This window comes from Delphinus delphis, chromosome 18 (genome assembly GCF_949987515.2).
Source record: "Delphinus delphis chromosome 18, mDelDel1.2, whole genome shotgun sequence".
Lineage (NCBI taxonomy): Eukaryota > Metazoa > Chordata > Mammalia > Artiodactyla > Delphinidae > Delphinus > Delphinus delphis.
Window position 1 is genome coordinate 69821347 of NC_082700.1, and position 27305 is coordinate 69848651.

General features: G+C 42.4%; 1 protein-coding gene and 1 pseudogene across 1 annotated transcript in view; one reads left to right on the top strand and one right to left on the bottom strand.

Moving 5' to 3' along the window:
- The window catches only part of FGF14 (fibroblast growth factor 14), a 615927-nt gene extending 590181 nt beyond the window's left edge, over nt 1–25746 (bottom strand). Inside the window, exon 1 of the mRNA XM_059995780.1 lies at nt 25077–25746. Within this exon, the coding sequence (XP_059851763.1) occupies nt 25077–25284 (208 nt within the window). The 5' untranslated portion in view covers nt 25285–25746. The remainder of the gene's footprint in view (nt 1–25076) is intronic.
- Nucleotides 9323–10083, top strand: LOC132413493 (small ribosomal subunit protein eS6-like; annotated as a pseudogene).
- Nucleotides 25747–27305: the final 1559 nt, after the last annotated feature.

The window sequence follows — 27305 nt, forward strand, 5'->3', positions numbered from 1 at the left end:
AAATGAAATAAGCCAGACAAAGAAAGATAAATACTGTATGGTCATACTTATATGTGGAATCTTAAAAAGTCAAACCCATAGAAGCAGAGAATAGAATGGTAATGGCCAGGGACTGAGGAGAGGTGGAAATGTCAAAGTGCACAAAGTTCCAGTTATGCAATATAAATAAGCTCTGGAGACCTACTATACAGCATACGCCTATAGCTAGCAATACTCTATTATATACTTAAAATTTTCTAAAATTTATGTTAGGTGTTCCTACCAATAACAATAATGATAATAGTAATAGGGATGAGAGGAAGCTTTGGGAAGTAATGGATATGTCTGGGGCCTTGATGGTGGTGATAACACCATTAAATACGTATACATTAAACATGTACAGTTGTATACAACTGTATACAAACTGATCAGTTGTATACATTAAATATGTACGGTTCTTTTACATATCAGTCATTCCTCAATAAGTGGTATAAAAAAATTTAAGTTAATGAGCACTTCCTATAACCCAGGGGCTATTATGAGATTTTATATGCATTATTAATACTAATCCTCACAACGTCCCTACCAGCTATGTGTCATTATCTCTATTTTACAAATAAACTGAGATTCAATAATAATTTTTGCCCTAGGCCGAACAGTGAGGAGAGATGGGGATGAGACTCAAATCCAGGTTTGTCTGGCTCACAACTAGTTGAGTATTTAATAATGATGCTGTATACTGACTTTTAGTACCTAGATCCTTCTAAAGGATTAAAGGAAATGCAAAAGCACTCAAATGAGTTGATATACAGGTAAGTGGTCTCAGGATAGATAAGTTCCTAAGCAAGAATGCAGGTGTGTATGTATCTATGTGTGGTCACATACAGCTTTCTCTAAAAATTCTTCTCTAAAATCAAAGAGCTTTACAAAACCAAACCCTTGCCATTCCCCTTTCAGTATATTTGAAGTTTCCTAGATGGCATATTACTCTCCTAAGAAGCTAGTACATTTCCAAAAGGGTCTACCTAACGGCTATAGGCAGGTAAATACAAAAATAATCTGTCCATTTCTTCTCTGTTTCCCCAGGTACAAGAAATTGAAATGATCATGATACTCCAAGACAGAGCAGAATGTTCATCTGAGTCACACCAAGTAACTTGATTACTGCTAAAGTAAAATTTGAAAATGATTGAAGTGATTTTTATGATCAGCCTTTTGGAAGTCATTCAAAAGTGCTGCAGTACTACTTCAAAGAAGATAATTCAAATGTCACTCCCTCTTCAGTGTTATCAATAGTTGAGTATTAAATTGGGAAGCTTGATTTATGTTATGTAATTTAACTAGCATATAATTTAAACACTCATAATTAAGTCACTATTTGAATAAATGGAATAAACATAAGAATAAGTTTGGTAGTGAGGTGCTCATCTCCAGAGGAGTTCAATCAGACTGGGAAAACATTTGGTAGAGATTTTATAGAACAATGGCTCTGAACCTTGACTGCTGCACGCTGGAATCACCTAAGGCAGCGGTCCTCAACCTTTTTGGCACCGGGGACCAGTTTTGGGGAAGACAATTTTCCCATGGACTGGGGCGGGGTGGGGGGGACGGGAGGAGACAGCTCAGGCGGTGATGCGAGCGATGGGGAGTGGCAGATGGAGCTTGGATCTCTCGTCCCGCTTGCCCACCACTCACCTCCTGCTGTGCGGCCCGGTTCCCTGGGGCCTGGGGACCCCTGACCTAAGGGGTTTTTAGTAAGACTGATGCCCAGGTCCCATCCATGGAGATGCTTATAAAACTGGACTGAGGCGAAACTTGAACACTGGGTTTTTGAAGCTCCTCAAGTCGTTCAAATAGGTGGTCAAGGTTGACCCCCCTGCTACAGAAGGAACTCAAGCACTGGATGGAAGGTTGAGACAGGTGACATATCAGGACCCTTCCAACCCTGACAATCTAAGTCTGACTGCAGCATGACCCATGCTACAACATAGTACGAGATTAGACCTGAAGTTTCTTTGGATGTGCAAATTCGCAATAAACTGCTTCAGTAATATTGTTTCCTGGGTGTAGTTTCCAAACACAAAGAGGGTGTTACAATTATTTACACCTCCTCCTTACAGTATCCTATCTTCTCTAGATTACACATTGAAGAGATATTAAAAATGAATAATTCAATCAAGTCAATTATTAAGTATCTTCTGAGGATCTACTATCCGCACGACACTCCTCTAGGTACTGAACATTAGATAATGAGTTACTGATCTCACTGGAGTCTCAGATCTTACTGGAATTTACAATTTAATAGACACAAATGGCTGTAATACAAAAATAAGGTAAGTATGTTTGAAGTTTAAGTGCACGATAGTTCATTTAAGAGATTATGTCCAGTTGTGAAGGAGGGGTAATGCAGGCAGAAGTATTTTCTTATCAGTGCAAAATCCATACCTTATGTATTTTATTGAAGGAGAATAAATATCAAAGTAAACTTTTAAAGATGTAGGTCAGACTTTAGGTATATCAACAAGTAGGTGTGTCAGACTCTTTCACCTCCCTAAACATTTACTGAAAGGGATTTTGTTATGCAAAATCTTCTAGAGGTTTTTTAAATGAAGGGCTAAAGTGAAATCTTCTAAAGTAACACAGACCTATTGGTAGTTTATGCAGTTTAAATTCCCAATAACTTGAAACAATTGCATAAAAATAGCCAGCTAGCTAGTGAAACATGCTGATCCCACAGTATAAAGAACACTTGAGATATGAGAGAATGTCAATTAACAGACATTTGCTGAATTCTATTACAGAAAACTAAACTTCCACACACGAGAGTTTAGACAGGCAGAACAATGTACCAGAGCTGTAGTTAAAGGAAGACTTGGACTAAATAAATATATCATAACTACTGGCCAGTCATTTCAGCTGACCATACCCAGCAGAACTGGAAATGCAGAGAATGCTAGGAAAGGTCACTCACTCTGATAAAAAATAATACCTCTGCTACCACAGTCACACCGCCCAAATGAAATCCACATCCACATGTGGTTTTGGTTAATCTTCACCGCTAGATCCAGGATCAATCTAGGGGCAGATGCTCCGGCAGGAGCCAGGAGGAAACTGTGTTCCGTATCCCTAATTCCAGCACAGGGTACCAATCACAGCTGTGATCAAATCAGAGCCGGCAGACAGTGCAATACAGATAATAAAATGTTTTAGCTAAAGGGATAAGACTTTGGAGTATACTAATGACTGGAAAGTCAGCTCTTTGACACGAATTATAATTCTTTAATGATAATGATGTAGAAGACTAAGCAACGTTTTATCAATTTTAAAAAATCAAGTTAAATCTATCAAATAAAATCTACCTTCTAAATGAAGAAAATTGAAGACCCGACCTTCAGATAAGACTGTTTATATGGGAAGCTACATTTGGAAGTATAAACTGTAGTTTCTATTTTAAGACTGTGTCCTCCAAATTCCAGTAATGAAAAATATTCACCTGAATTCCTTTCCATACAAGATAACCACTTCTTAGTTTAAGAAAACCCAACCTCAACTCAGCAGATAAAGTATCAATAAAAGCCCTCTGGGCTTCCCTGGTGGCGCAGTGGTTGAGAGTCCGCCTGCCAATGCAGGGGACACAGGTTCGTGCCCCGGTCTGGGAAGATCCCACATGCTGCGGATTAGCTGGGCCCGTGAGCCATAGCCGCTGAGCCTGCGCGTCCGGAGCCTGTGCTCCACAACGGGAGAGGCCACAGCAGTGAGAGGCCCGCATACCGCAAAAAAAAAAATAAAATAAAAGTCCTCTGCCTTCTTTTTTCAATCTTGCTCCTTAAAAATATCAACAGCAGATTAAAAACTATACACATAAAACAAAAAAATTGTAACCAAAGGAACAGTGTGCCCTAATGAATCTTCTTTCTTTATTGAGTTCAAACCCTACGGAAAAGAAAAAAACTATTAATTCAGAAGCTGTAGTATCTAGAGTCCATTTTTCACATTGATTTGCAAATTCTAAGCAATAAGTCAGCTGGTTCTGCTGTCAATAGGAATGCCTGGCTGGCTTCTTATTTTATGCAGCAGTGGAGTCTGTAAGCACCCTGTTCCAGGTTGTCTTCTCCTTTCCCTCTCTCTCTCCTCTGTCCTAAGTTTTCAGTTACCGGCCACACACTGATGATGCCAGCATGTATGTATGTGGCCCAGGCCTCTCTTCTGAGGAGTAGCTACAACTGCCTACAGTCTACAGTGCTCTTAAAGATGTATTTTCCTCCTGCACAGCCTCTTCTGGAAAGAACTCCCATTACTATATAATTCTAAATAAATAAAGTAAGTAAATACTAAAGGAAGCACAAAGTAACTTTTAGTGAAACTTCACTGCTCCTGGTATCATATTAAATATTCAATGGGAAACCAGTTAAATAATTAGTAGTTGATGGACATTTTGAATCAGGTCATTTTCACTTGCTAGGTTCTCTAAACTATATTTTCCCAGCACGTTGAAATTTTGTGTTGTCCAGTGGTATTCCTAAGAAAAAGAGAAGTCTGTTTTTTGTTGTCACTCCCAAGTAATAAGTAGCCATCACAAGCCCAGTGGCTCCAGGTCTTAGAAACAGACCCCGTCACCTGAGTCCTGAAGTGGGAAGTGTGCTCATGGGGTCCAACCTCTCTCCCAACCAAGACGGGATTCTCATTTACAACCAGAGCATTTCCTACAAGGCCCCTGAAAGAGGCAAATTCAAGCTAGACTTTAAATATTAGGTTATTTTTACTCCTAAAGAAAATAAATGAACGACAGAGCCTAAAGTATTCAGGTAGGAACAAAGAAAGGGGCTACAATTTTCACAGATAATACAAAATTGGCAGGATAAGCTATTTATAGTTTTCAGGGTATAAGCAGCATGTCCAGTAGCAAAAGTAAGACTTAAATACACAATGGTGGGGGGATGGGTAGTGAAATGAAATGAAAGCTCAGGAGCAAAAGAAAGAGCTCAAAACTACAAATGAGATTCTTAAATCCAAAGAAGTTAAAAAAAAAAAAAGTTGGGCAGTGACTCTTAGCAGAACAATGATAGGAAAGGTTGCTTTAACATATGTTTCATTAATTTATAACTAAGGTAAAAAGCCTCAGAGGATGGGAACAACCCAAAAATTACCTCAAAATTTTTGAGGTAATTATTGTTAGGTATAAGCAATTAAGGAAGATAATAAAAAAATAAATTATACATATTAGAAAAGCATATAAAATATTTTAAAATACTCATTTTGGTATATACAGATGACTAAGACTCAACTCTGTAAGATACACAGGAAAGGCAGATACTGAAATATTCTATCACAGATATTTGACAATGTTCTTTAGCTCAAGAAAAATATATGAACTCCAAAACTGTCTGTTTGCAGCCAGTCCCACTCTGGGCAAAACACAAAATGTTCCAGGCTCCTTGAGGCCCTGAAGGCTTGTGAGTAAAGACCTGGTTAGGCCCATAGTGTACAAAAGGAGGCTCCGCGAGAACACAGATCCTACTGGGCCTCTGAATCTGTCTTCGTTCAACCTTTACTTGGACACTTTTTAAGAATTCATTTACGTATCCTATAGTATTAACTATAGGTAAAACTTTAAAATATTATATTAATTAACAAAAAATAATAATTTTAGCATAGGTCACCCACTGGAAAATGTAGGAAAGAAACTAAAATTGTTTCTGAAAAGGAAATGGGGTGGAAGGAACTGATAAATAAATCAATGTCCATGTGGTAGGTATTTTGTTAGGTGCTTTATTTATATATTCTCCTTTAGTCACTACAAACACACAAGGGAAGAATTCTCCCTCTACTACCAAAAACAAAATAAGCCAACAAACAAAAACAACTCTGAGGTACAGAGAAATTACAGCTACACTTCCAATCTTTATCTAACTCCAAAGTTCGCACACACACTGCTGTCCTTGTCAGTAAAAAAAATACATAACAGCAACTAAAATTAGTTTCAAAATATACACCTATCTAACAGTAGTTGTCAAAGAAAGACAGTAAGAACACAGAGGCACTGAGTGGTCTTTAGACAGGGGTCACAGAACTAGCCATCTCAATCAATAGGGCTGGGGACACCTTGGCCAGCACAAGCCAAAAGAAGATAAAATCATCTGACTTGGACTTGTACCAGAAGGTCCTTCTATAATATGGAGGAGGATATAAAAATCTGAGGTTTTTCTATGCTTCCTATTAAAGGGAAATACCCAGGCAAACCAAAATCCAGATTTTTAATTGTTTCATTTTTTAACACTATAATAATATCATCAAAAACCTCTATTAAAGTGGTTATTTGTACTCAGAGCTCTACTCCCCAGTTTAGATTGGAGATATCTAAATTAAGGACATTAAGAAAAATATTATTTTCAAGTAAATCAAACTTATTCTGAACGCACTCATTCAGCAAACCCACGAGGCATCTGGAAGTATGTTTCACACCACAGAATAAGGAAATAGCAAAGAGATTGCCTATGTTTGATTCATCTGTATATCACATGTACACCTACATAATGTGGAGATATATACACACATATGCATATGCACACACACACACATGCACAGAGAATTCAATGGGCAAAAATTTACTATATGTTTCTGGATGTTAAATGTGCATATAGATTAAGGCAAAAGAACGCCAGCATGCTAACATGCTGTTAACAATTCCACCTGTTCTTAAAATTTGGGGGTCCAAATAAACAAGTTATGAAGGTGAAGTAAAAACCAGCTCATAACTGCACTCTTCCCTGGCAATGTAATTAAAAATAAAACATTTTTTGATATCAGAAAACAAGAAATTTAGCTTTGAAGGAAAAATTTATTATATCCCTTAAGATAATAAAACCGAGATCTTCCAAAGTTTTCAAGCCAGGCCTTTTAGAGCCTTAGTCATGTCTCCTGAGCTGCATCTCCCCTTTGGGTATCTCACTGATGACGGCTACAAGACAGGGAATATTGGCACTGCTCTGAGTTTAATACTCTGGTTCAAGTAAAGGTGAACGGCCCTTCTCTTAATTCTCTAGTGCACAGCCAAGGCAGGGCTGCAATACTTAAATGTAAGGTAATTAAATATTTGGATATCACACAAAGGAAATCAACACAGAATATCATGGAACTGGATAATCTAGCATACAGTTTACCTGTTTTCAGCTTGGAGTTCAGTACATGGATGCCTCCCTACTCAGCATCCAACCTGCCAAAAATGCCTAATGACATCTAGCAACCTAATATCCAAACCCAAGAGAAGTATTACGGAGAGCATGAAGTTTCTTTTCCTATACAGTTAACTCCCACTTTCAGGGTTCAAGTTCATGTCTGACTGAACCTTTCCACGTATGACTGGCCCTGAGAATGCCCACCTGCTGTAGGAAAGCCTCTGCACATTTACAGTGACAGGACTTTACTGGAGAATAGGGTGATTTATTTTTTTTAACAAAGCACAGTAAGATATAACAGGAGGGGCTGTTCTTTTACAACTTTAGATGACATTCATATCAAGGAATGTTAGGTTTTGCATGAGATATTTAAGAGGTGAACCAGAGTAAATTTAAATATCAATAAAAGTAAAATGTATACACAGTGAATTCTGAGCTTCATGGCATTAACATTACAGCTAAGCAAACAAATTATATGTAAATATAGTATCATATTGTCAGTATATTAACGAAATGCCCATGCTTTGAACATAGATAAACATAGGTAAGAAGAGTCAGAGCAATATTTTAATCAGAGATAAATACATAAAAATTGCTCATTCCCTATATCTATAAATAGTGTTTTATTTTCAAAATGGTATTAATTTCCTTAAAGTGCTTATAAGTTTTATGAGGGTATTAATTTTTTTAAGCACTTATAGGCTAAACTACAGTAAAAGTAGGCATTATTCATTAAATAAGTATACCCAGGGACTTCCTTGGTGGCACAGTGGTTAAGAATCCACCTGCCAATGCAGGGGACACTGGTTCAAGCCCTGGTCCGGGAAGATCCCACATGCCACGGGGCAACTAAGCCCGAGCACCAAAAGTACTGAGCTGGCGCTCTAGAGTCCGCAACAGTGAGAGGCCTGCATACCGCAAAAAAAAAAATTTTTAATAAATAAATAAATTAAATAAAGCGGAAACTAACCTACCATTGTAAAGCAATTATACTCCAATAAAGATGTTAAAAAAAAAATGTACCCCATTTACCATGAAATGCTATCTAAGGACCGCTATGGACTCTTCATTCTATTTGGAATACTCCAGCCCAAATCCGTCCCTCATTTGGTCCAACAATCAGAATCTCCTGACCTAACTGGCAGTGGCAAAGGGAAAACGAAATGGGAGAGAAAAGGGGAAGGAGGGTGGATGAGTTTATTCCGTCCATCTCTATCAATATTGCTTCCTTAGCTCCAGGACCGACCATCCCCAGCAACTCTTCCACCTTTATCTAACCTTCCAAATCCCCTCTACTCCCCCTAGAAAGACTAAGATACCATATATTTGGAGGTAACAAAACTAACTTCTAAGTTACCTAAATGGCCTACTTATTTGAGAGAAGTTTAAAGTGCTAGTTAGACTGTACCAATCCATAATGTCCAACGCCAAGGTGCCTGACTAATAAGCCTGATATAGGAAGTAGACATACCTTACTGTTCAGCCATTCCATCCTACGCTGCAGATCTCGGCACCTAATTTTACTTCTTTTTTTTAATCTAATGGCATATATTGAGACTAGTTCCCAAGTTTTACATCACTTGATAAAAGGAACTGACACAGCATAAAGGTTTCCCTGATAGACCCCGTGGGGCTCAGTGCTTAACACAGAGGAAGAGACTTCCTTCCTTGGACTGTATCTAGGCCCCTGCTGTGACCAGAGAGACAACAGTAGAATCATTATGTGTACCTAGGGTTATTTCTAACTCATGAACCTGCCACACTAAAGGCCTTTGTTTCTTCATGTTTGAGCTGACCTCTAACAAGGATGGTGCTAGTTACACTTAACATTGGTTGATGTGGTCAGGTAGGTGCAGCACTGTTCCAAGAGATGCAATGCACAAGTGGTGGTCTCAGAAGTAGACACCATCACAGACACACTGAACCGTACCATTTGTTGGTGCTCATTACGGCCCGTGAGGCTGCAGGAGGGCTGGGCCATGACCTTTAAAGTAAGAATGTATTTGTGGGAGCTTTCCTTATTCTAATTTACTATGATTTCATTATTTTTGGTATAGAAAATTGTGCTGGTGATAACCTACACACAAGGACCCTAGGGTGTTTTTCAGTTCAAGTAACTGGAAAATGAGTGAAGTTTCTGTGTAATGAAATGGGAGGTGTATGTTGGCATGAACGAAGAAGAAACCTTCATTCGGACCTTTTATGAGAAGCGTGTGGCCACAGAAGTTGCTGCCGACGCTCTGGGTGAAGAATGGAAGGGTTATGTGGTCCAAATCAGTGGTGGAAGTGACAAACAGCGTTTCCCCATGAAGCAGGGTGTCTTGACCCATGGATGAGTCCGCCTGCTACTGAGTAAGGGGCATTCCTGTTACAGACCAAGGAGGACTGGAGAAAGAAAGCGCAAATCTGTACAGGGTTGCATTGTGGAGGCCAATCTGAGCATTCTCAATCTGGTCATCGTAAAAAAAGGGGAGAAGTATATTCCTGGACTCACGAATATTACTGTGCCTCGTCGCCTGGGGCCCAAAAGAGATAGCAGAATCCACAAAGTTTTCAGTCTCTCTAAAGAAGATGGTGTCTGCCAGTATGTTGTGAGAAAGCCCCTAAACAAAGAACGTAAGAAACCTAGGACCAAAGCACCCAAGATTCAACGTCTTGTTATTCCACGTGTTCTGCAACGCAAACGTTGGCGTATTGCTCTGAAGAAACAGCGTACTAAGAAAAATAAAGAAGAGGCTGCAGAATATGCTAAACTTTTGGCCAAGAGAATGAAGGAGGACAAAGAAAAACGCCAGGAACAGATTGCCAAGAGACGGAGGCTGTCCTCTCTGAGAGCTTCTACTTCTGAGTCCAGTCAAAAATGAGATATTCTAAGAGTAACAAATAAATAAGATCAGACATCACGAAAAATATATATATATATACAATAATATTTAAAAGTATTTCTACCAATTATAAATTTAAAAGAATACAAGAAAGAAAGGGTCAAGGATCCGTCTTATGTTAAAATTGTAACAGAGAAAGCGAAAGCATAGTTAGGCAAAAAACTGTTACCAAGATTCACAGAGGTAACTCCTCCTGCTTTGAGTAATAAAAATAAGAGAGTAAGATTATGATGCACTGAGCGAGTTGAATGACCCTAATTTCCTTTCCTGAAGGTTCTCACAAATATTAGCGGGCACCAGAACACTGAGTAAGCAAGTGTATGTATAGCTGTGGCAATCCGTAGGACGCAACTTGGACTGTGGCATCTTTAGATGCACATTTTAATTTTTTATTCAAAACTATGTTAATGCAACAACATGCAGACCCTTTACTTAACTCTGTAGCATTCAGACCTTTTGCATTGTGCAGCTATTGCCTTTACACTAATTGGCACCCAAAAAAAAAATTGTTAAATCACTCACTCACTACCCACTGAAATGACAGAATTCAGGTTTATGCTGCTAATTTGCTCCCAGCACAGGGTGTCTACAACTGTTATCACCACCTAAAATGAATCCCTTCCCTTACTTGTATGAATTATGCTTGTGACCCTACAAATGTGCATTTTATAAACTTATAAACTAGGATCTCTAACAAGGATCCCAGTTCTAAATCAAAAAAACTGAAACTGCTGCTTATAAAGCATTACTAGTTATGTATTTGTAAAGTTTAAATGGCCACTGAGGATTGAATTAGTGCTCTTGTTTTAACAAGTGATATTCCTTAAAGTATTATTTTATAAATTGTGTGGCATTCTTAAGCGTTAAGATAACCGAGAAATAGATACTGACCCTCTAAAACACAATTCAAATTTTATAACAGAAAGGAGCAGAAAATCAAAATCCATTTCCAAAAGTTGTGCTTTTAGCAAATTGTTCCTTAATGCATCTCTCCACTAAGCAGCGGTCATCAAGGGTTACTCAAACATAGATCTGCTGCTAGCACCAGAGCAGTTTATCAGGATTCCCGTGTAAGAAATTGTGGTTCAAATTGCTGGAAATTTCCCTGTAGCCAAAGAGCCTGTGACATTTTCAGGCCAGTGATGTTTCACTAGAAAACATCATCTTACTGGGAAATTAACTGCTGTCCCAAGTACCTTAGGTGCTACAAACAAAGTTGTTCCGTCTTCCCACTCCAGAAACATTCTCTAGTTCACTAATTTCTACCACATCCAGTCTAACTCCTCTGCCAGGCTTTTGGACGCCAAATTATGATTCCTCTAATACCCCAACATAAGATTCCATTAACATTCCCCAAATCCCCAACCATGAACCTTTCAGCCCTTGACTTTCACTCACATTGCTCCCGTTTTCAAGAATATACTTATCTCTCCTGCCAAATGAAACACGCTTTCAAAAGTCAGCTCAGGTCACACTTCTCGACAAGATTTCCCTTTCTTCCCGGCTCATCTTTGATGGGTCTCCTACAGACACCCCGTGGCCGTCCATCGTTCAAGACTCTCTCATTACTGGTGTTCTCTGTACACTGAACTTAAGTACTTTGGGGCCAGAGACCAAATCCTTATGGAATGTTTTAAATCTCTCCCAGTAACTAACATGGAACTTACCACAAATAGTTATTTAATAAATACTAATAGGTTTATTGTATAGATTGTATATTGTCTGTCTTCTCAAAACCTCAGGATCATTTTCTAGATAATTTCCAAATAAATTTTTCTCTATGTTAAGTGCATCTTTGGAACAACAAGAATGACAGTCCTGAAGAAACCAGAAAGGGAAGAAAAGGTTGCTGTGCAGAAACAGATTTAAAGAACAACTTATGCATGGGATTTCTGCTCTGTCTCCTAAGAGCTTTTGACTCAGACTATCTTCACAAGGATATCTGCATTGCAGACAGCCTTGCACTCTAAAGATAGTGCTTCCAGGTTAGAGGGCGATTCCCCCCACCCCAGGATAATAAAGACCATGGCTCCCTGCTGGGCAAAGGCTGGGCAGTTTTGAAAGACATTCCTTAAAAAAGAAGGGGGATTTCCTAAACTCAGAGGTCCTCAGCTGTGACACAAATCCACTGTGTGCAGGCATCCACCTCGGCTACTCAGCACTGCCCCTGGGAGATGTTAGGACAAGGGAAACAAGAACGGGGCGCCTGTTCTGCCCTGAGTGATACAGTCCTTTATCTCTGACCCAGGAGCCTCCGTCCTCAGCCAGCATCTCTGTAACTGGGCCAGGTAGGCTTGCGAACCGTTTGTAGTTTCGGGCAACTTTTGGATGTTAACTAAAAGTGGGTGTGTTCAATTAGGAGTTTCTAGTTTACAAAAGAAAACAGAAGTTACCGCATGGAAGTCTACACATCTCACGTGCGATGGTATAGGTGGATCTCAAAAACAACAACGTGTGGAGTGAAAAGAGCAAACTCAAGGGCATGAGGACTCCAGGATCTGATGATCTGAGGCTCTAGTACAGGCTAAGGTAAAGTCAGAGAGCAGAACGGTGGCTGCCTCTCACAGAAGGCACGGGTGGGAACTGAATCGAACTGAGAATGAGGTTTCTGGGTGATGAGAATATTCTGTATCTTAAATGGGGTGTCTGGCACAAGGATACACACAATAGTCAAAAGACATCAAACTCTACAGTTAAGAGCTGTGCATTTTAATGTATGTAAATTATGCTCAATAAAAAAGCATTACAAATTCTAAATATCTGAACATGTTGCAAACACTGAATATGTTGCATTCCCCTTTAGTTTCAGGATATAATGATTCACAGAAACACTGAGACAACACCAGCCACTTTCACATATACGCTTTGAACACAGTCTTTAGGGCGGTAGCTGCCATACAGGAATTTAAGAGGATGTCTCTGGAGGAAGACTGCTTGGGTTCCAACCACTGGCTGGGTGCCATCAGGCAAATTCCTTAACTTCTTCACGCCTGGGCGTCATTCTTTTTCAGATAAATATAAGAAAAGTTCCTACATATGGTTTTTGAGGTCTAAATTAGGTAATATAGATAAAGTATCTAGTACATAGATAGCATCCTATAAAGCTAGTTTTTTATTATTACTTAGAGCATAAATACTAATACAGGATTCAGAATAATTCAGGATATTTCTGTTCAAGTAGAAGAGTAATAAGTCTTTCAAAATCTAGTAAGTTTAAAGGCATTCATTAGTGGGACTATAAGGTAGAATAATTATAATAATATCCCCAAATTATTTAATTATATAACCTATTACAGCAATAGATCCACATCACAGTTTTTTTAACATGTTATCTGAAGCACAGAAAGAGTCAAATAAATGCTGCTTTGGGTGTCTCTAGTTCAGACAGATGCGTCTCATTTACTGTCTGACAACTGTATTGTTAGAATTTTTTGCCTTTTTCCCCTAATGTAATACATGTAAAAGTTGAAAAGCCAATTGAATACTAATCCCAGCCTCGCCTGAACAGTTAAATTGATGACAAACCTTTCGAAAGACACAACTAAAGGAAAGATGTGAAAGGACAAAATCTCGAGTATGACAGTACAAATACAAGGAGAGCGGGACAAAGCGGGGCAATCCTCAGTGAGGGAAAACAGAGAAGCAGGACTCCACAGCTCTGCAGATCAGGCCACACTCCCAACTTCAGCGCGCACATCAGGGGTTCACGTTCCCATGAAAAGGCACGTGTGCCACAGATGGACCAGAACCACCTGAGCACTGTGTTCTTTAAGATGATTCCCAAGATTTTAAAAGGAAATATAATTAGGAAAGATAAAATAAATAATAAACAATCATGATCCCCTAAATTTCTATATTTTTCAAATTTATTTATTTTTTAATTTGTTACTGTACCATTAAAATATTTCTAACATTTAGTATCCATTCTATTAAAACATATTTCCAATATTTTATATCTATTATTATATATCTGATGTATGAGGAATTTTATGTCACTTAATTGGCATATGAGTAGAAAGTTTAAATGTAAAAGAAAAAATAATTAAGAAAATGTTGCGGCAGAATGATGGTAACTGCTGAGTGTTTAATTCGGAGAGTGACTCAGGTCTCCTAGCAAACAGAGCCCTTTCTTTGCTTACAAGCAATAACACCTGCGGTACAACAGAAACACAACCAAAAAACATGAGTTTCAGACTCTGAAATAAGTGGCTGTTTAAGAAAAAAACAGAAACCCTACAATATTTTAGTCTTTGAGCCTTCTTATTTTCACATTTCTTCTTTTTTAAAGTACGACAGTAGTATGCCACGTGCTCCACACAGGAAGTGCAAAGAATAGAGATTTCAATCCGTCCCAAACTACACTTTATCTAAGTAAAAGGCAGCATTACAGAAGAGGCTAGCTACCACACACTTCAGTGATTCACTGTAATTGTGCAGACAACAAAATGTTACAGGGGGAAAAAGGCATTTTAATTACAACTACATTCATTGCTACCCAAGAAGCAGGTGCACAAACTTACATACGTAATTTCAATAAAGTTAACACTTCCTTCTCTTTTCTTGCCAGACCTGAATAATCTGAAAAATTGGCTTTTAATTGTACTATTTGACTCCTCAAATGGAACAAAGTATTGCACACAAATCACCGACTATCAACAAAGAACTGTATATCATTTAAAACAAAAAACAAAAAAACCTTGGACTTATCTTTATCGTAAGGCATTTTTTTTATCCCTAAGGACTTTCAGCTTTGGAGTCAAGAAAACAAACCATTTATCCCAGAGCAATTCTCCTAGAACTGCCTATTTAAATTATGATCTAGAAGGAGAAACTTGTCAAAGTTTTCTACTTGCTATTAAAAGTTGCCAAAGCCCCTCGAATACAAACAGTCTGGAGAGAGTCAGGTTTTTGCTCTGTGCTTTGAGGAGACAGGAGTGGTCTACTGGCAAATGGTCAGTGGCTCGGCGGCATCAAAAGGAACGGTCCACGCATTAAAAAAAAAAAAAAAAAAAAAAAGAACGGTCCAAATCAAATACCTGTGGTCAGAACATCCTAGACACCTCCCTCTTTTCCCTTCCCAAATTCAAACTGGCCACTGAGATAGAGGGACTCCACTTCCTCTCCAGCCACTGTCACTGCCTTATTTTTGACCTTACCACCTCCTCTGTGGCCTTTCTTACCTTCAATCCCACTCCACGCAAAGATATTTTCCACACTGTTGCCATAATGATTATCTAAAGGGTAAAGCTGACCAAAAGGCTTCAAGATTCCAAAACAGCTTTACTGAAAGATTCACTGCAAATGGCTAATGAAAAATTAAGGACACAAGAGGCACCTAAAACAGAAGACACTAAGTAGTGACTTCTACTACTCCCGCTATCCGCCATCGCAGTCCTCACAGTCTGTTCGTCCTCTATCTGAATTGCCTTTCCACTCTGAAGAAACTACAAGACCATAAACAAATTAGTGACAGTACAGACCTACCTTTGAAGGGTGGCCCCCAAATGCGCCCCTCTCAGAGTTCATGAGACTCCAAGGGATTCTCCAGGAAACCAGTAAACCACTACCAGTTATTCTCTTAATCAGCCAATAGGAAACTCAAGTTAAAATTAGTGAAAAACCTTGCCAAATTCAGGTAGATGCCAGAGCTACACTCTACTTTAAATCCCACTTGCTCTGGAGCCTAAGAAAACTGGCAGATGCCAGAGAATTCTTACCAGAGTCAGCTCTCCTGCATCTCTGTCTGTAGTGCCCAGTTGAGAGAGGAAGGGAAAATCTCACGCTGTTCCTTCCTTTCCAAGATGCACTGGTTGTGGATCCTTTCTCTCCCAGGGACAGCTATTGCCTTCTTGTTTGTCTCATTTTGGGTCTTGAGAACTTGGCCTGGGAACCGTCAGGCTGAGGGCCCTCAAAATACGGCCGGACAGAAGTGTGGATTGCACTCCACTTGCAGCTAGTGTCCTACTGATCGTTGGCAGCGCTCAGGGGAACTAAGTCTTTCTTTGGCTACCTTTGGATGTGGCTCTGCATCTTGGGAGGGTAGGATCTTTTGCCCATTCTTTGGGGACACCTCTTGAGTCCAACAGGTTGTCCAGTACTGCCAGGAATATTTACTGTTTGTCTCAGCTGAAACCTGACAAGATATTTGAAAAAAAAAACAAAAAACACTTTTTTTTTAAGTAGCTCTACTGTGAGAAGTTGGCCAGACTGGAAGCTGATATTCAGAGCCTGAAAGGAACGTTTTTTGAGGCCTCCTCCCCTAACCTAAGTGAAACTATGTATACCCAGAAGGAAAGACCTTCCAAAACAAAAAGCTCTAAATCTAGAACACAGAAATCTTTTTATTTCCATATTAGTTGAAGACCTTCTCCCAGATCTAAAGATGCAAACAGAAAATAATGTAGTTGGATGGGTGATCAGCCCTTTGATGTCATAAAGGTTGCAACTCAATTCTTTGAAGAATTAAAAACAACTATCCCTGTCTCGAGAACTGAGTCTTTGTAAGAACACAAATGCAGCTACTGAAGCAATTCAAAGCCCATCTATCCTTTATACCAATCCCAAAACCTCCCCTATGCTGGCACATACTATAAAATTCTGGGTTTAGGAAACAAAAGTCCTTCCTGGAGGCACTTACTTTCTTTCCCTGTGCCTTGAGATGTGAATATTCTACCCAGTCTTCTTGAGAAACTGATGGCCAGTTCTTCGAAAAGCAAACTTCAGGGAGGTAATTCTTATCATAAGGGGAACAAAAAAAGGTTAAAAGACTATTTGGAAACTAGGCCAACAAAATGTCTTTAAAAAGTGTAAAGCCATCTGAGCAGGTAACCTTAACCTACTCCATCCGCCGAAACACAATTTGGATCTAGCTGTTCTTTTATAAACTAGTGAGCTTGCCTTATCATACCCTCAAAATAGTCTTTTTCAACTTCTAAATATACAGTGAAGTTGTGTGTGTGGGTTTTCAGATGTGAAAATGCTTGTGATTCTTCCCAACAGTCCAAGATAACAGAAGGAAAAACAAGCCAAGGTAGGTCGAGTCCTCTCCAAAAAATGTTGAGACTGCAGGAAAAGCCACCTGGGGAATACAACAGATACAAAAGAATGCCACCTGTTTCAGCACCAACCACACAACTCTGTAAAATGCATGAAGAGCTCTTGGTGGTGTCACCAGTAAAATACAACGCGTGTCTTCTTCCAGGGCTCAAAGCTGTGTACTGTGCTTTCCCTACCACTCAAAACCGGCTCTTGGAAGAGTTACCTCTGCACCGGCAAGGAGTTGCCACACCTCTGCAAGGTCGGTCATGAGCCCGCAGGTGGCCTTCCATCTCCGATAGCCTCGGGTTTAAACTACAACTTAAATATACTCAACACAGTCCAGGAGAGGTACAGGGAAGAGGGAAAAGTTCATTCAGAATCCAGATCGGGTGGAAAGTTACGAGACGCTTGGAACATGAGAGCGGGGGCCGACCTGAGATTATTCTAATCAATGCCCTTGCACTGCAGTCGAAGAAACTGAGGCCCAGAGAATTTCAGGAGCCCTCCTCGGCCTCCCAGTAGCTAGTGCGGGCTGGACTCATGCTCTCCCAGTCCGGAACTTGGGCGCATCCGCCACCTACCTAGCTCCTTCCTCCCGCCCCGTCCCTTTTCCTCTAAACCCTGCAGTGCGTCGCGGGAAGGGGGCCACCTGTGGGCTGGAACCAAACTCTTCCTTCGCCCTTCAGCCCGGGCACGCACTGAGGCGCGCGCGAGGTCGCCGGGCCGGTGCCCGCCAAGGTGCGCCGCGTCAACACCCGGCGCGGCACGCACACCCCGTCTCGCCCACCCGGCGGCTTCCGGCCACGTGGTTTCCATAGCAACGGCTGCGCCGGCCTCCGAGCCCCCAGAGACGCTCCGGGGTCAGAGGTCATCCCTGTGGCAACGGATACCTCCCGCGCTACGGCGGCTCGGACGGGCCGCTTCCGCCGCATTGCGCCGCGGAGCCCCAGACGCCCCGAGGCGTGGAGCGCAGGTTGGCCGGTCCCGGGAGTTCTGGCCGCGGGTCACAGTGCAGGAAGGCGACGCGTCGCCTGCGTGCCTCCTCTCTTCGGGGCTCCATTAGGCAGACTCCGAGCCCGGCTCCGGCCAGATCCCCGAGGGGCCCGACTCCTGGAAGCAGATCCGAGCCGCAGAGGTGGCCGGCTCGTGGCGAGCAGAAAACAGTCCACGTCCCGCTTGCTGCTCTGGCGAGCGGGGCTCTGCCCCAGTCGTGCGTCCGCCTTTGACGGTGGCTCCGGAGGGCGGAAGCTGAGTAGCTGAGTGTGGTTTTGGGAAAGCAGGGCGCCACCAAGTTTGCAAATGACTGCTTTAAAACGGAAAAGAACAAAATAGGAAGGGAGGGGGCACCTCCTTTCAAAGCAAGTGAAACTCGAGGCTGTTTAGGTGCTGTCCACTCTAGAACGGAAACATGCCACATCGGATGGGCCCAGTGACCATCTTCACAGAAAGGAGTTCAGACAGGAAGAGAGAAACAATTCAAGTTCACTCCACTGTTTTTCGGACTGCCTTCCTTTTGGAGAACATTAAAGATCAGAAAAGAAAATGAAGGGGGGCTCTGGCAGAGGGAACCAAATGGTGTCCTAACACTTGTTATTTAAAGGGTGAGCGGGCCAGGAGGGGTGAATGCGCTTGTGTGTTTGAGGAAGGCCTGAGCCCAGGGGAATGTTTGCAAACCATGTTTCAGGATGCCCTGGCGCGGAGCATGAAGAGAAAGAAGGCCACTAACAGCTGTTTTTCCTTCTTGGTTTTACCATTTAGAAGCCAAATTCTTGGTTGGCACTGCTGGAAAGGAGTAGGCGTTAAGTGAACTTCACCAAGTAAATTGTACGACAGTGGCAGCTACAGTCCCACAGTTAACTTTCTCAGAAAACGCTATTTTTCACCGTTAGTTCATTTAATACAAATGTATTGAAAACCTGAGACTTGTCAAAACCTGAGTTTTTGCCAGGGGACAGCGATAAAGGCAACAGTGCTCAACAATTGTTAGGTGACTTTCTTCGATGGTGTTAGTAGGTTAGATAAACAAAAACGTCAGTGTTCCCTGTAAAACATGTCTGCACTATGCCTCCATTTTTGCTTTCATGTTTAGGAAAGCCCTAAGGATTCCTCCTTTCAACTCCTCTTCCCTTCATCATCCTACCTTTTACTTCTGGCCAAAGCAGAAAGTTAGTTTGTACCAACCAGAGAAATATACAGGGAGAACATCAAGACATACTTGGTCCTTCAAAAGCAGAATAGCAAAAAAAAAAAAGTTAGTGCATCTCTGGAGGCATATGGAGGAACTGAGAAGTCGCCCTCAGACAATTCCCTGCTGTTCTGTGCTCAAGTTCAACTCTTATAACTAAATGTAGTACACGGTACACAATCTAAAACCCTAAGAAACACCACACAGACTATGGCACCAGGCAGATAGACGTGTCTGCTGGTATTTCCCTGGCCCCCTGTCCTTCCTGGAGGTGGTACTAAGTTGGGCTCAAAGGTTTTATTAAGAATATAGACACGATGCAATGTCTCATTTAAAACTTAGTAGAGGAGCTTCAAATATACTGTTCAAACATCCCAACTGTTTCCCCATAAACCATAAGAAACTATCTTGAATAAATGCTTCCATTTTGAGACATCTACATATTTATAGAAAGCTTATGAGTCAATTGAGTGAGTTATGATGCCAAAATGTACAAAGGAGCAAAACCTTTGGTGGTTGTCCTTGTTACAATATGTATAAAAACACTTCACAAAAGTCCTCAGTGTTTGTGTTGCTAAAACATGGAAGACTGGGTTTGAACATTTTTAAAGGAGTGGCTCCGCATAGGAAATATGAACTATAGAATTAGCTTTAGCACCTTCTGAAAGCAATGCATCATTTGAACGGATGTTCTCAGGGAGGCTGCCTAAGATGAGAACAGGCTGGATATGGGTACAACTAAAGTGATCTCCACTGTTAAAACCAAGCTTAGATGATCACTGATTGGATTTCACACTCGTTAACTTGGATATAAATTAAAACAAACATAAAACAAAACAGTCGACACTCCCAACAAATCAATACTTGGAAGCCTACCTAACATGTCATCCTTTGGTTCAGGAAGTGCTACTGCCTGCAAAACTCATTATGCTACTTCAGTAATGAAGCTTCCTAGATGGAATCCAAGGCCAACTCATATTACATGGAATCCCACGCTGAAGGCAAGCATACTAGAAAGAGAAGGACCTTACATCTGTTTGGTGTTCCAGCCATGCAGTCTGAATTTGATGTCTCCATTTTACATATGCTCAGTGTTTAGAAATGCACAGGTTATGTATGGCCCATTTGTGGCTCACCCAGCTCTACAGGAACCCAAGATGAGTCGGCAGGCAGAGGAGAAGGGGTGAAAAATGCTTTACTCCTTTTTCTTCTCCCTCTTCCTATTTTCTCACTTCTCAAAGCCATGACCGCCCCTAGATGTAAAGCAAGTAGCTTTAAAAGAATAACATATATTTAAATGAGCAACAGTGGCACACCAGATGTTTTTGGCACCTAAAACAGCTTAGTCAAAGGCAAAAGCAGGGCTGGAAGACACCCAAAAAAAGTAGGAAATAGAAAGTGACAGTGAATTCTACCAAGCCCTGCTTGTTTCATCTCAAAGTTTCATGGCAGAGACGGAGACAGTTCAGAAGAGGAAACACTCAGGGCCATGAGTTTGTGGGATTTTCTAAATATGCTCTGCAGAACTAGGTCTAGGGCATCCGCTTCGTACCCTCCTTGCCACAAACGCTGGTACCCAATAAAATTACATCTGGTTACAATTTTTCTTAAAATCTCTGCTTTCCAAAATCCTATCAAGCCGTGGAAGTTTGTATGTGTGAGTAGCTGTATATATTTGAGGGTCTGTGGCTTCCTTTGCCTGTTGGACATTATGTATCTGAAGAGACATCCATGATACGACCTTCATATTTATCTTTAGTGTGGACTTTTTTTTTTAATATTTATTTATTTATTTGATTGCCCTGGGCCTTAGTTGTGGTAGGCGGGCTCCTTAGTTAGTTGTGGCATGCAAACTCCTAGTTGCGGCATGCATGTGCGATCTAGTTCCCCAACCCTGGCCCCCTGCATTGGGAGCACGGAGTCTTAACCACTGCGCCACCAGGGAAGTCCCCTATTGTGGACTTCTTTTTTCCAACCATATTTATTTCCTTGGCAGCCATTGCTCAGATTTCAGCGACCTAGATTATTTCCCAAACTGGCCTGTGACACATGTCGGTCAGTCCAAACTCTCAGTACTAATTTAAAGAAACATATCAAGCCCTCCTCCAGGCAAAGTAAGTGCGTTGGACTCAGTATTCCCTATTTAATGATCTGCCTAAAATACAGTCACCTTGCATAACTCATGCAGTGACAGTTGAAGAAGGTAACATCTATTATAAACATATAGCTATTCCTCTACTGGGAAAATAAGGGAAGGTAGGACATGAAGCGCACGTGTGTGTGTGTGTGTGTGTGTGTGTGTGTGTGTTCTCTGATAATAGTTGTATTGTGAGATATTGGACATGTTTATGAAGACAGTAAATTTACTTTCTATCCAGGATTTCTAAGCTATTGCAATTTATTTTAAAAAGCATATATTGTGCAAATATATTCTTCATGCTCTTTTCCAGTTAACTTTTACATAAAAACAACGAAAAAAAAACCTACTTAATTAACACCTCTTATTTAAACATGAATTAAGAACTTTTGGGTAGATGAGTAATTTTGCCCTTAAGTTCATGACTCTATCATTTGCTTATTTCTACACCAACCTGATTATATAGCAGTACTCTGAAATTCCTTTCAGGAACCCCTGACCGAACTGCCTGTACTTGTTGACAACTTAAAGCAGTGGGAATAATCAGTAAATCATTTTATAACTTACAAAGATTGGGAAGAAAAATTCATCTAATAAGAAGTCGTTACACCAAATTCATGGTCCTACTACTGGTACGTGCAGGTATTCTGACAAGCTTCTTAGTCTGAAACCACTTAATTGTCCTCGTTTTAGATTTAAGATAACGTAATAGGTAGTAGTCAATCTGTTCTTTTTGGTTTTAACAGTTACGAGGATTTTAGTCTTTGTTTTATTTCGATTACCCAATTAACTTCTTAGTTATACTGCTATCTTGGGATCAAAAACCTGCAAATGATTTTAGGCTTCATGTTAATAGCAGAAGGAGAATGGAATTTACCAACTACAATCCTGAAAGAGAATGGCTAGGCACAGGATGGTTTAAGCTCAAAAGGCAAAACTTTTAGAAGGTGAGATACATAGTGTGACACATTAATGTCCCATTTAAAAAATAATTTACAAAATGCTCCAACTCCAAGGTTGGAATTCTCACCCCTGGCAATCTAGGACTTAAACTATCCTAGTGGAGTAGTCGGAGCCATTGTTAGACAGAGTTTGAGTTAACCCATCAATTCACCCCCGAGTACTTTAGCATTCATAAGCTGCAAAATAAATTGCTCTAAAAATAAGTTGTCATTTGTTTGACACCTTCCAAATGCCTCGGAAGGAAAAAAAAAAATCTACTTTATTCCAGAGAGATGAAAGTGGGTGGGGTGGGGGAGGTGTAATAAAAAGATCTTGAATCGTGTATCGGTGAAACTTAGTGTTTCCAGTAAAACTGTTTACAAAAAAAAAGACATTATCAAAGGCAGTAAGGAAATTTACTGTTCCATGCTGAATTATTGCCCACTCTCCAGTACTATGGAGGGACTGACTTCAAGATCCCTAAACAAATGGCCAAGTCTAAAGAAATGCTTTTCTAGTAGTCCTGTCTCAGAGGGAGCTAAATCTTTTCAAAGAAGAACACAAGAAGGTTTCAAAAACCAGTAGTTTTACTGTGTGAGGGAGGAACCCCACCGCAGCCCTTGGCTTGTCCCACTTTAGGAAGTCTTGCCAAAAGGGTCTTCGCGTGAACTTGAGATGGTAGTGTTGCAGATCTAGCTATGACCAAGGCATCAGCAAGTGCTGGGCTTGATGCGGGGTTAGGGTACACCTGACAGCCCAACTGGAGACGTGGTTGGTAAGGTGACCACATTGCCTTCTCGTTGGGTAGCTCTCAGGATGGTGGGATCATCTCAGAGCTGCTAAACGCTAAGTTAAGAGAGAGAAGGGTCAAAGGACCGGGGATGGAGGAGGTGGGGGTCGGGTTGGGGGGAAGAAGAGGGGGACGGGAAGAAAGCGGGGAGAGCTAGAACACAGGGATGAGAACTCCAGGACGGAGGCACGGGGCCCGCTGCAGCACCGCGCCCACAGACTCAACAGCCATCCGAAGGTCCCAGCTGACGGCAACTGCCAGGCGTCCGCCAGCACGCGAGCATCTGCCCTTCCGGAGGGTCTCAGAACTTGCACTTTCCCTTCTGCCGCAGCAGAGGGGGCTGCAGGGGGTGCTCAGCATCCACACCCACCGCCTCCATCCCCGCCCACCCACACCTCCTCCCCCTCCTCCCCTCCCCTCCCCTTCCCCTCCCTCCCCCTCTTTCCTCCCTCCCCTCCCTCCTCCTCCTCCCTCCCCTCCTCCTCCCTCCCTCCCCCTCTTTCCTCCCCTTCCTCCTCCCTCCCCCTCCCCTCCCTCCTCCTCCTCCCCCTTCCCCCCTCCTCCTCCTCCTCCCCCCCGGCACCCGCAGGCGGCAGCTCACTGGGAGCGCGCCGCCCAACTAGGCTGCATTAGGCAGCTTCGGAGGCAGGGAGGCGGCAGCCACTTGCTGCCCGGCCGCTGGGGCTCCGGGTGCCAGCGCGGCCCCTGGTGGAGCTCGGGGTGTCAGGGCGCCCGCGAGGAGCCGTGATCTACTACACCGCAGTGCCAGCGTCAGGAGCCTCGGACACCCGGGCTGCCACTGCAGGACGGCCAGGGCCCCGCCCCCAACAGGGCCCCAGACATGGAACACCCAGCCCGGGTCCCTCCCCGGCCTGAAGCGAACCGGGGGACACCACACACCCCCTGCCGCCGGCGCGCGCGGCTCCCGGACCCGCTGCGCCCAGCCTCCTCGCCCGTGCGCCGCCTCCGCCACGCAGCCCTCCGGCCTGGCCTCCCCGGGGTTGCTCGCCCACAGCTCCGCGGCCGCCCCTAAATGCCTCAGACTGAGATAGCGGGAAGTGAATCCCGGGGACCCGACTCCCCGAATCACCTGCATTTGCATTTCTTATGTAATGTACTGCAAGTTTCCCGGTTGGAGCCTTTTGGAATGGGGGCGCACGATCACCAGGAGGCTGAAGCAGGGACCCGGGGCCAGGCTCATCCCACCCGGGGGACCCAGACGCCGGGCTAGGACACTGCTTTTTAAAAGGGAGGTTTAAATTACATATACTAGAGAGACCGGGCTTGTCTGCTCCATCTGGGGTTCCCTCCCGGCATGAGCCCTGCTCAAGTTTTCCCAGAGCAGGAGTGTCGGAGGCAGACGGGGGAAGGAGTTCATACTTCGGCACGCGGAGCTAGACGGGGGCGGGAGGCGGGGGCTGACGGAGGAGCGGGGCCGCGACGGAGGGGGCCTCTTTCCTTCGGTGAAGGTGATGGGGTGGCGAATATTGTGCAAGCTACTCAGAAAGTCTAGAGCAGGTTCTCGGCACCGAGCTACGTCCCCGGACCTGCAGCACGAGTCAGGGGAGCTCGCGGTTCTTTCTCCTGGTAACTACCGAAGCTTCAACTGCCTCGGGCCAAACCTTAAGCCATAAACCCTTCAATATTCCACCAAACATCGTCAACCAGATACATTCCAAAAAAAGAAAAGGAAAAAAAAAAAGTTTCCTCCTCCCTCCTAGTGATGGATTGTGTCACAGCCAAGAGATGCTGGTAATGATTTGGGGCTCACAGACGCCGATCCAGCTGTTACTTGTTTATCCACGCAACACCTCTATACACAACACTGTCCTGGTCCTTCTCTGTTTCCCCTGCCTTCCTGCATAGCCGAACTGCAGATCTAGCTCAATGAGCAACAGACAGGTTATTATGAGGAAAAACATAACATGATGCATGTTTTGCTTACCAGTTGGGTTCTTGTTTTTCTTAAGACTCTTGCCACAAAGACACTGCAGCATATGCGTTCCTTTGCTGAAAATGTTCCAAAGAAACCACATTGATTTGGGCGAAAAGCAATCCAGCAGCTTAGACACCCTGAGAAAGAAGAGATCCTTGTGGTTGCATAATAATAATTTGAAATCAGTTCTCCTGAAGAGGGGCACCGGTTTTACCATAGGAAAAACGATAATATTCCGGATCTTCTCCCAGTTTTTTCCCCTCACGTGGTATATTTCTTTGAGACTTCTCAGAGATTGTTTTTTTTCGGCCAGGGTGAATGATTTATCCCCTTGATCACCACTGGATTATTACCAAAGGGTTGGCAAAAAAATCCTTTTTCAGCATGAAGCCAAACAAAAAAGCAAAGAAATCCCAACTGAGACCAGAACTAATCAGGGAGAACAGTAATGCACAAAAGATCCCCAAAGAGAAAACCATAGCCTTTTAGTTGATCGCTATGAGGCTGGGTGAGTCTGCAGGAGTCAAAGCAGGATTCATCTCACTGAGAGAAGACTGCCATTGTGTAGTCCCTAGGAGAGAAGGAAAGGAAAAAAAAAAAAAAAGGAAAGAAAGAAAGAAAGAAAAAAGAAAAAGAAAAAAAAAAAAAAAACCACCAGCACACATACACACACCAATACCACCTCCGAGTCTGACAGCCGAAGACACAGCCTCCCTTCTCCCAGTGTCGATTTTTTTTTTTTTATAATCAAGCGCCAGTGCTCAGGGGGATCGGATTGAACCTGCAGTTCTCAACCACCACGAAGAAAAGATGCAAATCTAGGTGACCCCTCCCCTGGTCAGGCTGGTAGTAGGTAGAGAGCGCCTCGGATCCCCTGCCGCCTTCCTCTCTCTCTCTCCCAGTTTCCAACAACGGTGAGCATGAGGAAAATCTCCCCTCCGGATTCCTCGCCCAGCCTTGGATGTGAGTTACCGGCATTAGGGGGAGGAGGAGGGGTTGAAGTTTGCATTGAAAAGACTGGCTTTCCATGACGTAGCCACGTGCTTTCAGACCCGTCACCAGTGAGATGCTTCCACCCGCCCGGGGAGGGCAGTGTCACTGCAGTCTCTCCGCCGGTTCCCCTCTCGAAGTCCCCCACCACTAGCACCCAGCCACAGCCCCACTATTTGACCCTCTCCCTCCTCCGCCCGGCATGATTAGGCTTGCTGCTTGCTCTTGCAGCCAGCTAGCAGAGCCTTCTCTTAAAAGTGAATTTCGAAAAGGAAAATTAATTATAATTAGTAAACCTTAAAAAATACACAGGGTGGAGGGGAGGCAGGGGTTTAAATAGAAACGGTAGTTTAGTACCACACTCCTTGGCCAAAATTAGTTCCACCTTACATTTTCAAAAGCCGCATCTACAGCATCTAAAACATTAAGGACAACTCAAGTTCCTTTACTTATTATTTGAATCCTACTTAAAGCACTGTTTGAAAAATATACACTAGGCATATGACAAATATGTACTTTGCAGAAACAAGTACTGTTCAAAGGGCAAGCACTAAAATCGGGGCGACAAACTCTTCTTTGCTGAGGAGGGTCGTATGTCAATGAGAACATTTATGCCTTTTCTAGACAGACAACCTATTACCTTCAAATATTGTTTTGGTACAGAAAGCACTCTGCTTGATTCACACGCTAATTCATTGCCTGTTTCTGCACCCATTAATTGAACTAACACTGAGTTCACCCCCGTTCACTTAGCTACACTAATATACAACCTTGTCACCGGCCACTACGATCTAACCTAACAAAATGGACAAAATCTCTCTTTCATCAAGATGCAACCCAACTCCCTAACTTCCCAGAAAATCAAAAGATTTAGGGCAAAGCTATTGATTTCTCTTATTTAGGAAAAAATACAATGTACAAAACAGTACAAACTATTTCAAAGAATAATATAACAAACTCCAGTGTACCTGCTAGTCAAAATTAATAAATGTTAGCATTTCATATTTGTGAGATGAGCATTTTGGAAAAGTAAAATTGACCACTCTCACTGCTGTTAGGCAAATGAATTAACATTATGCCAGTTTATTTCCACTTTTATGGGAAAATTGACATAAAATGTTTAATTTTTTAAAATATATTTAGAAGTTCCATCTTAATTTCAAAATATTAAAACTACTAGGGCTTCCCTGGTGGCGCTGTGGTTGAGAGTCCACCTGCCGATGCAGGCGACACGGGTTCGTGCCCCGG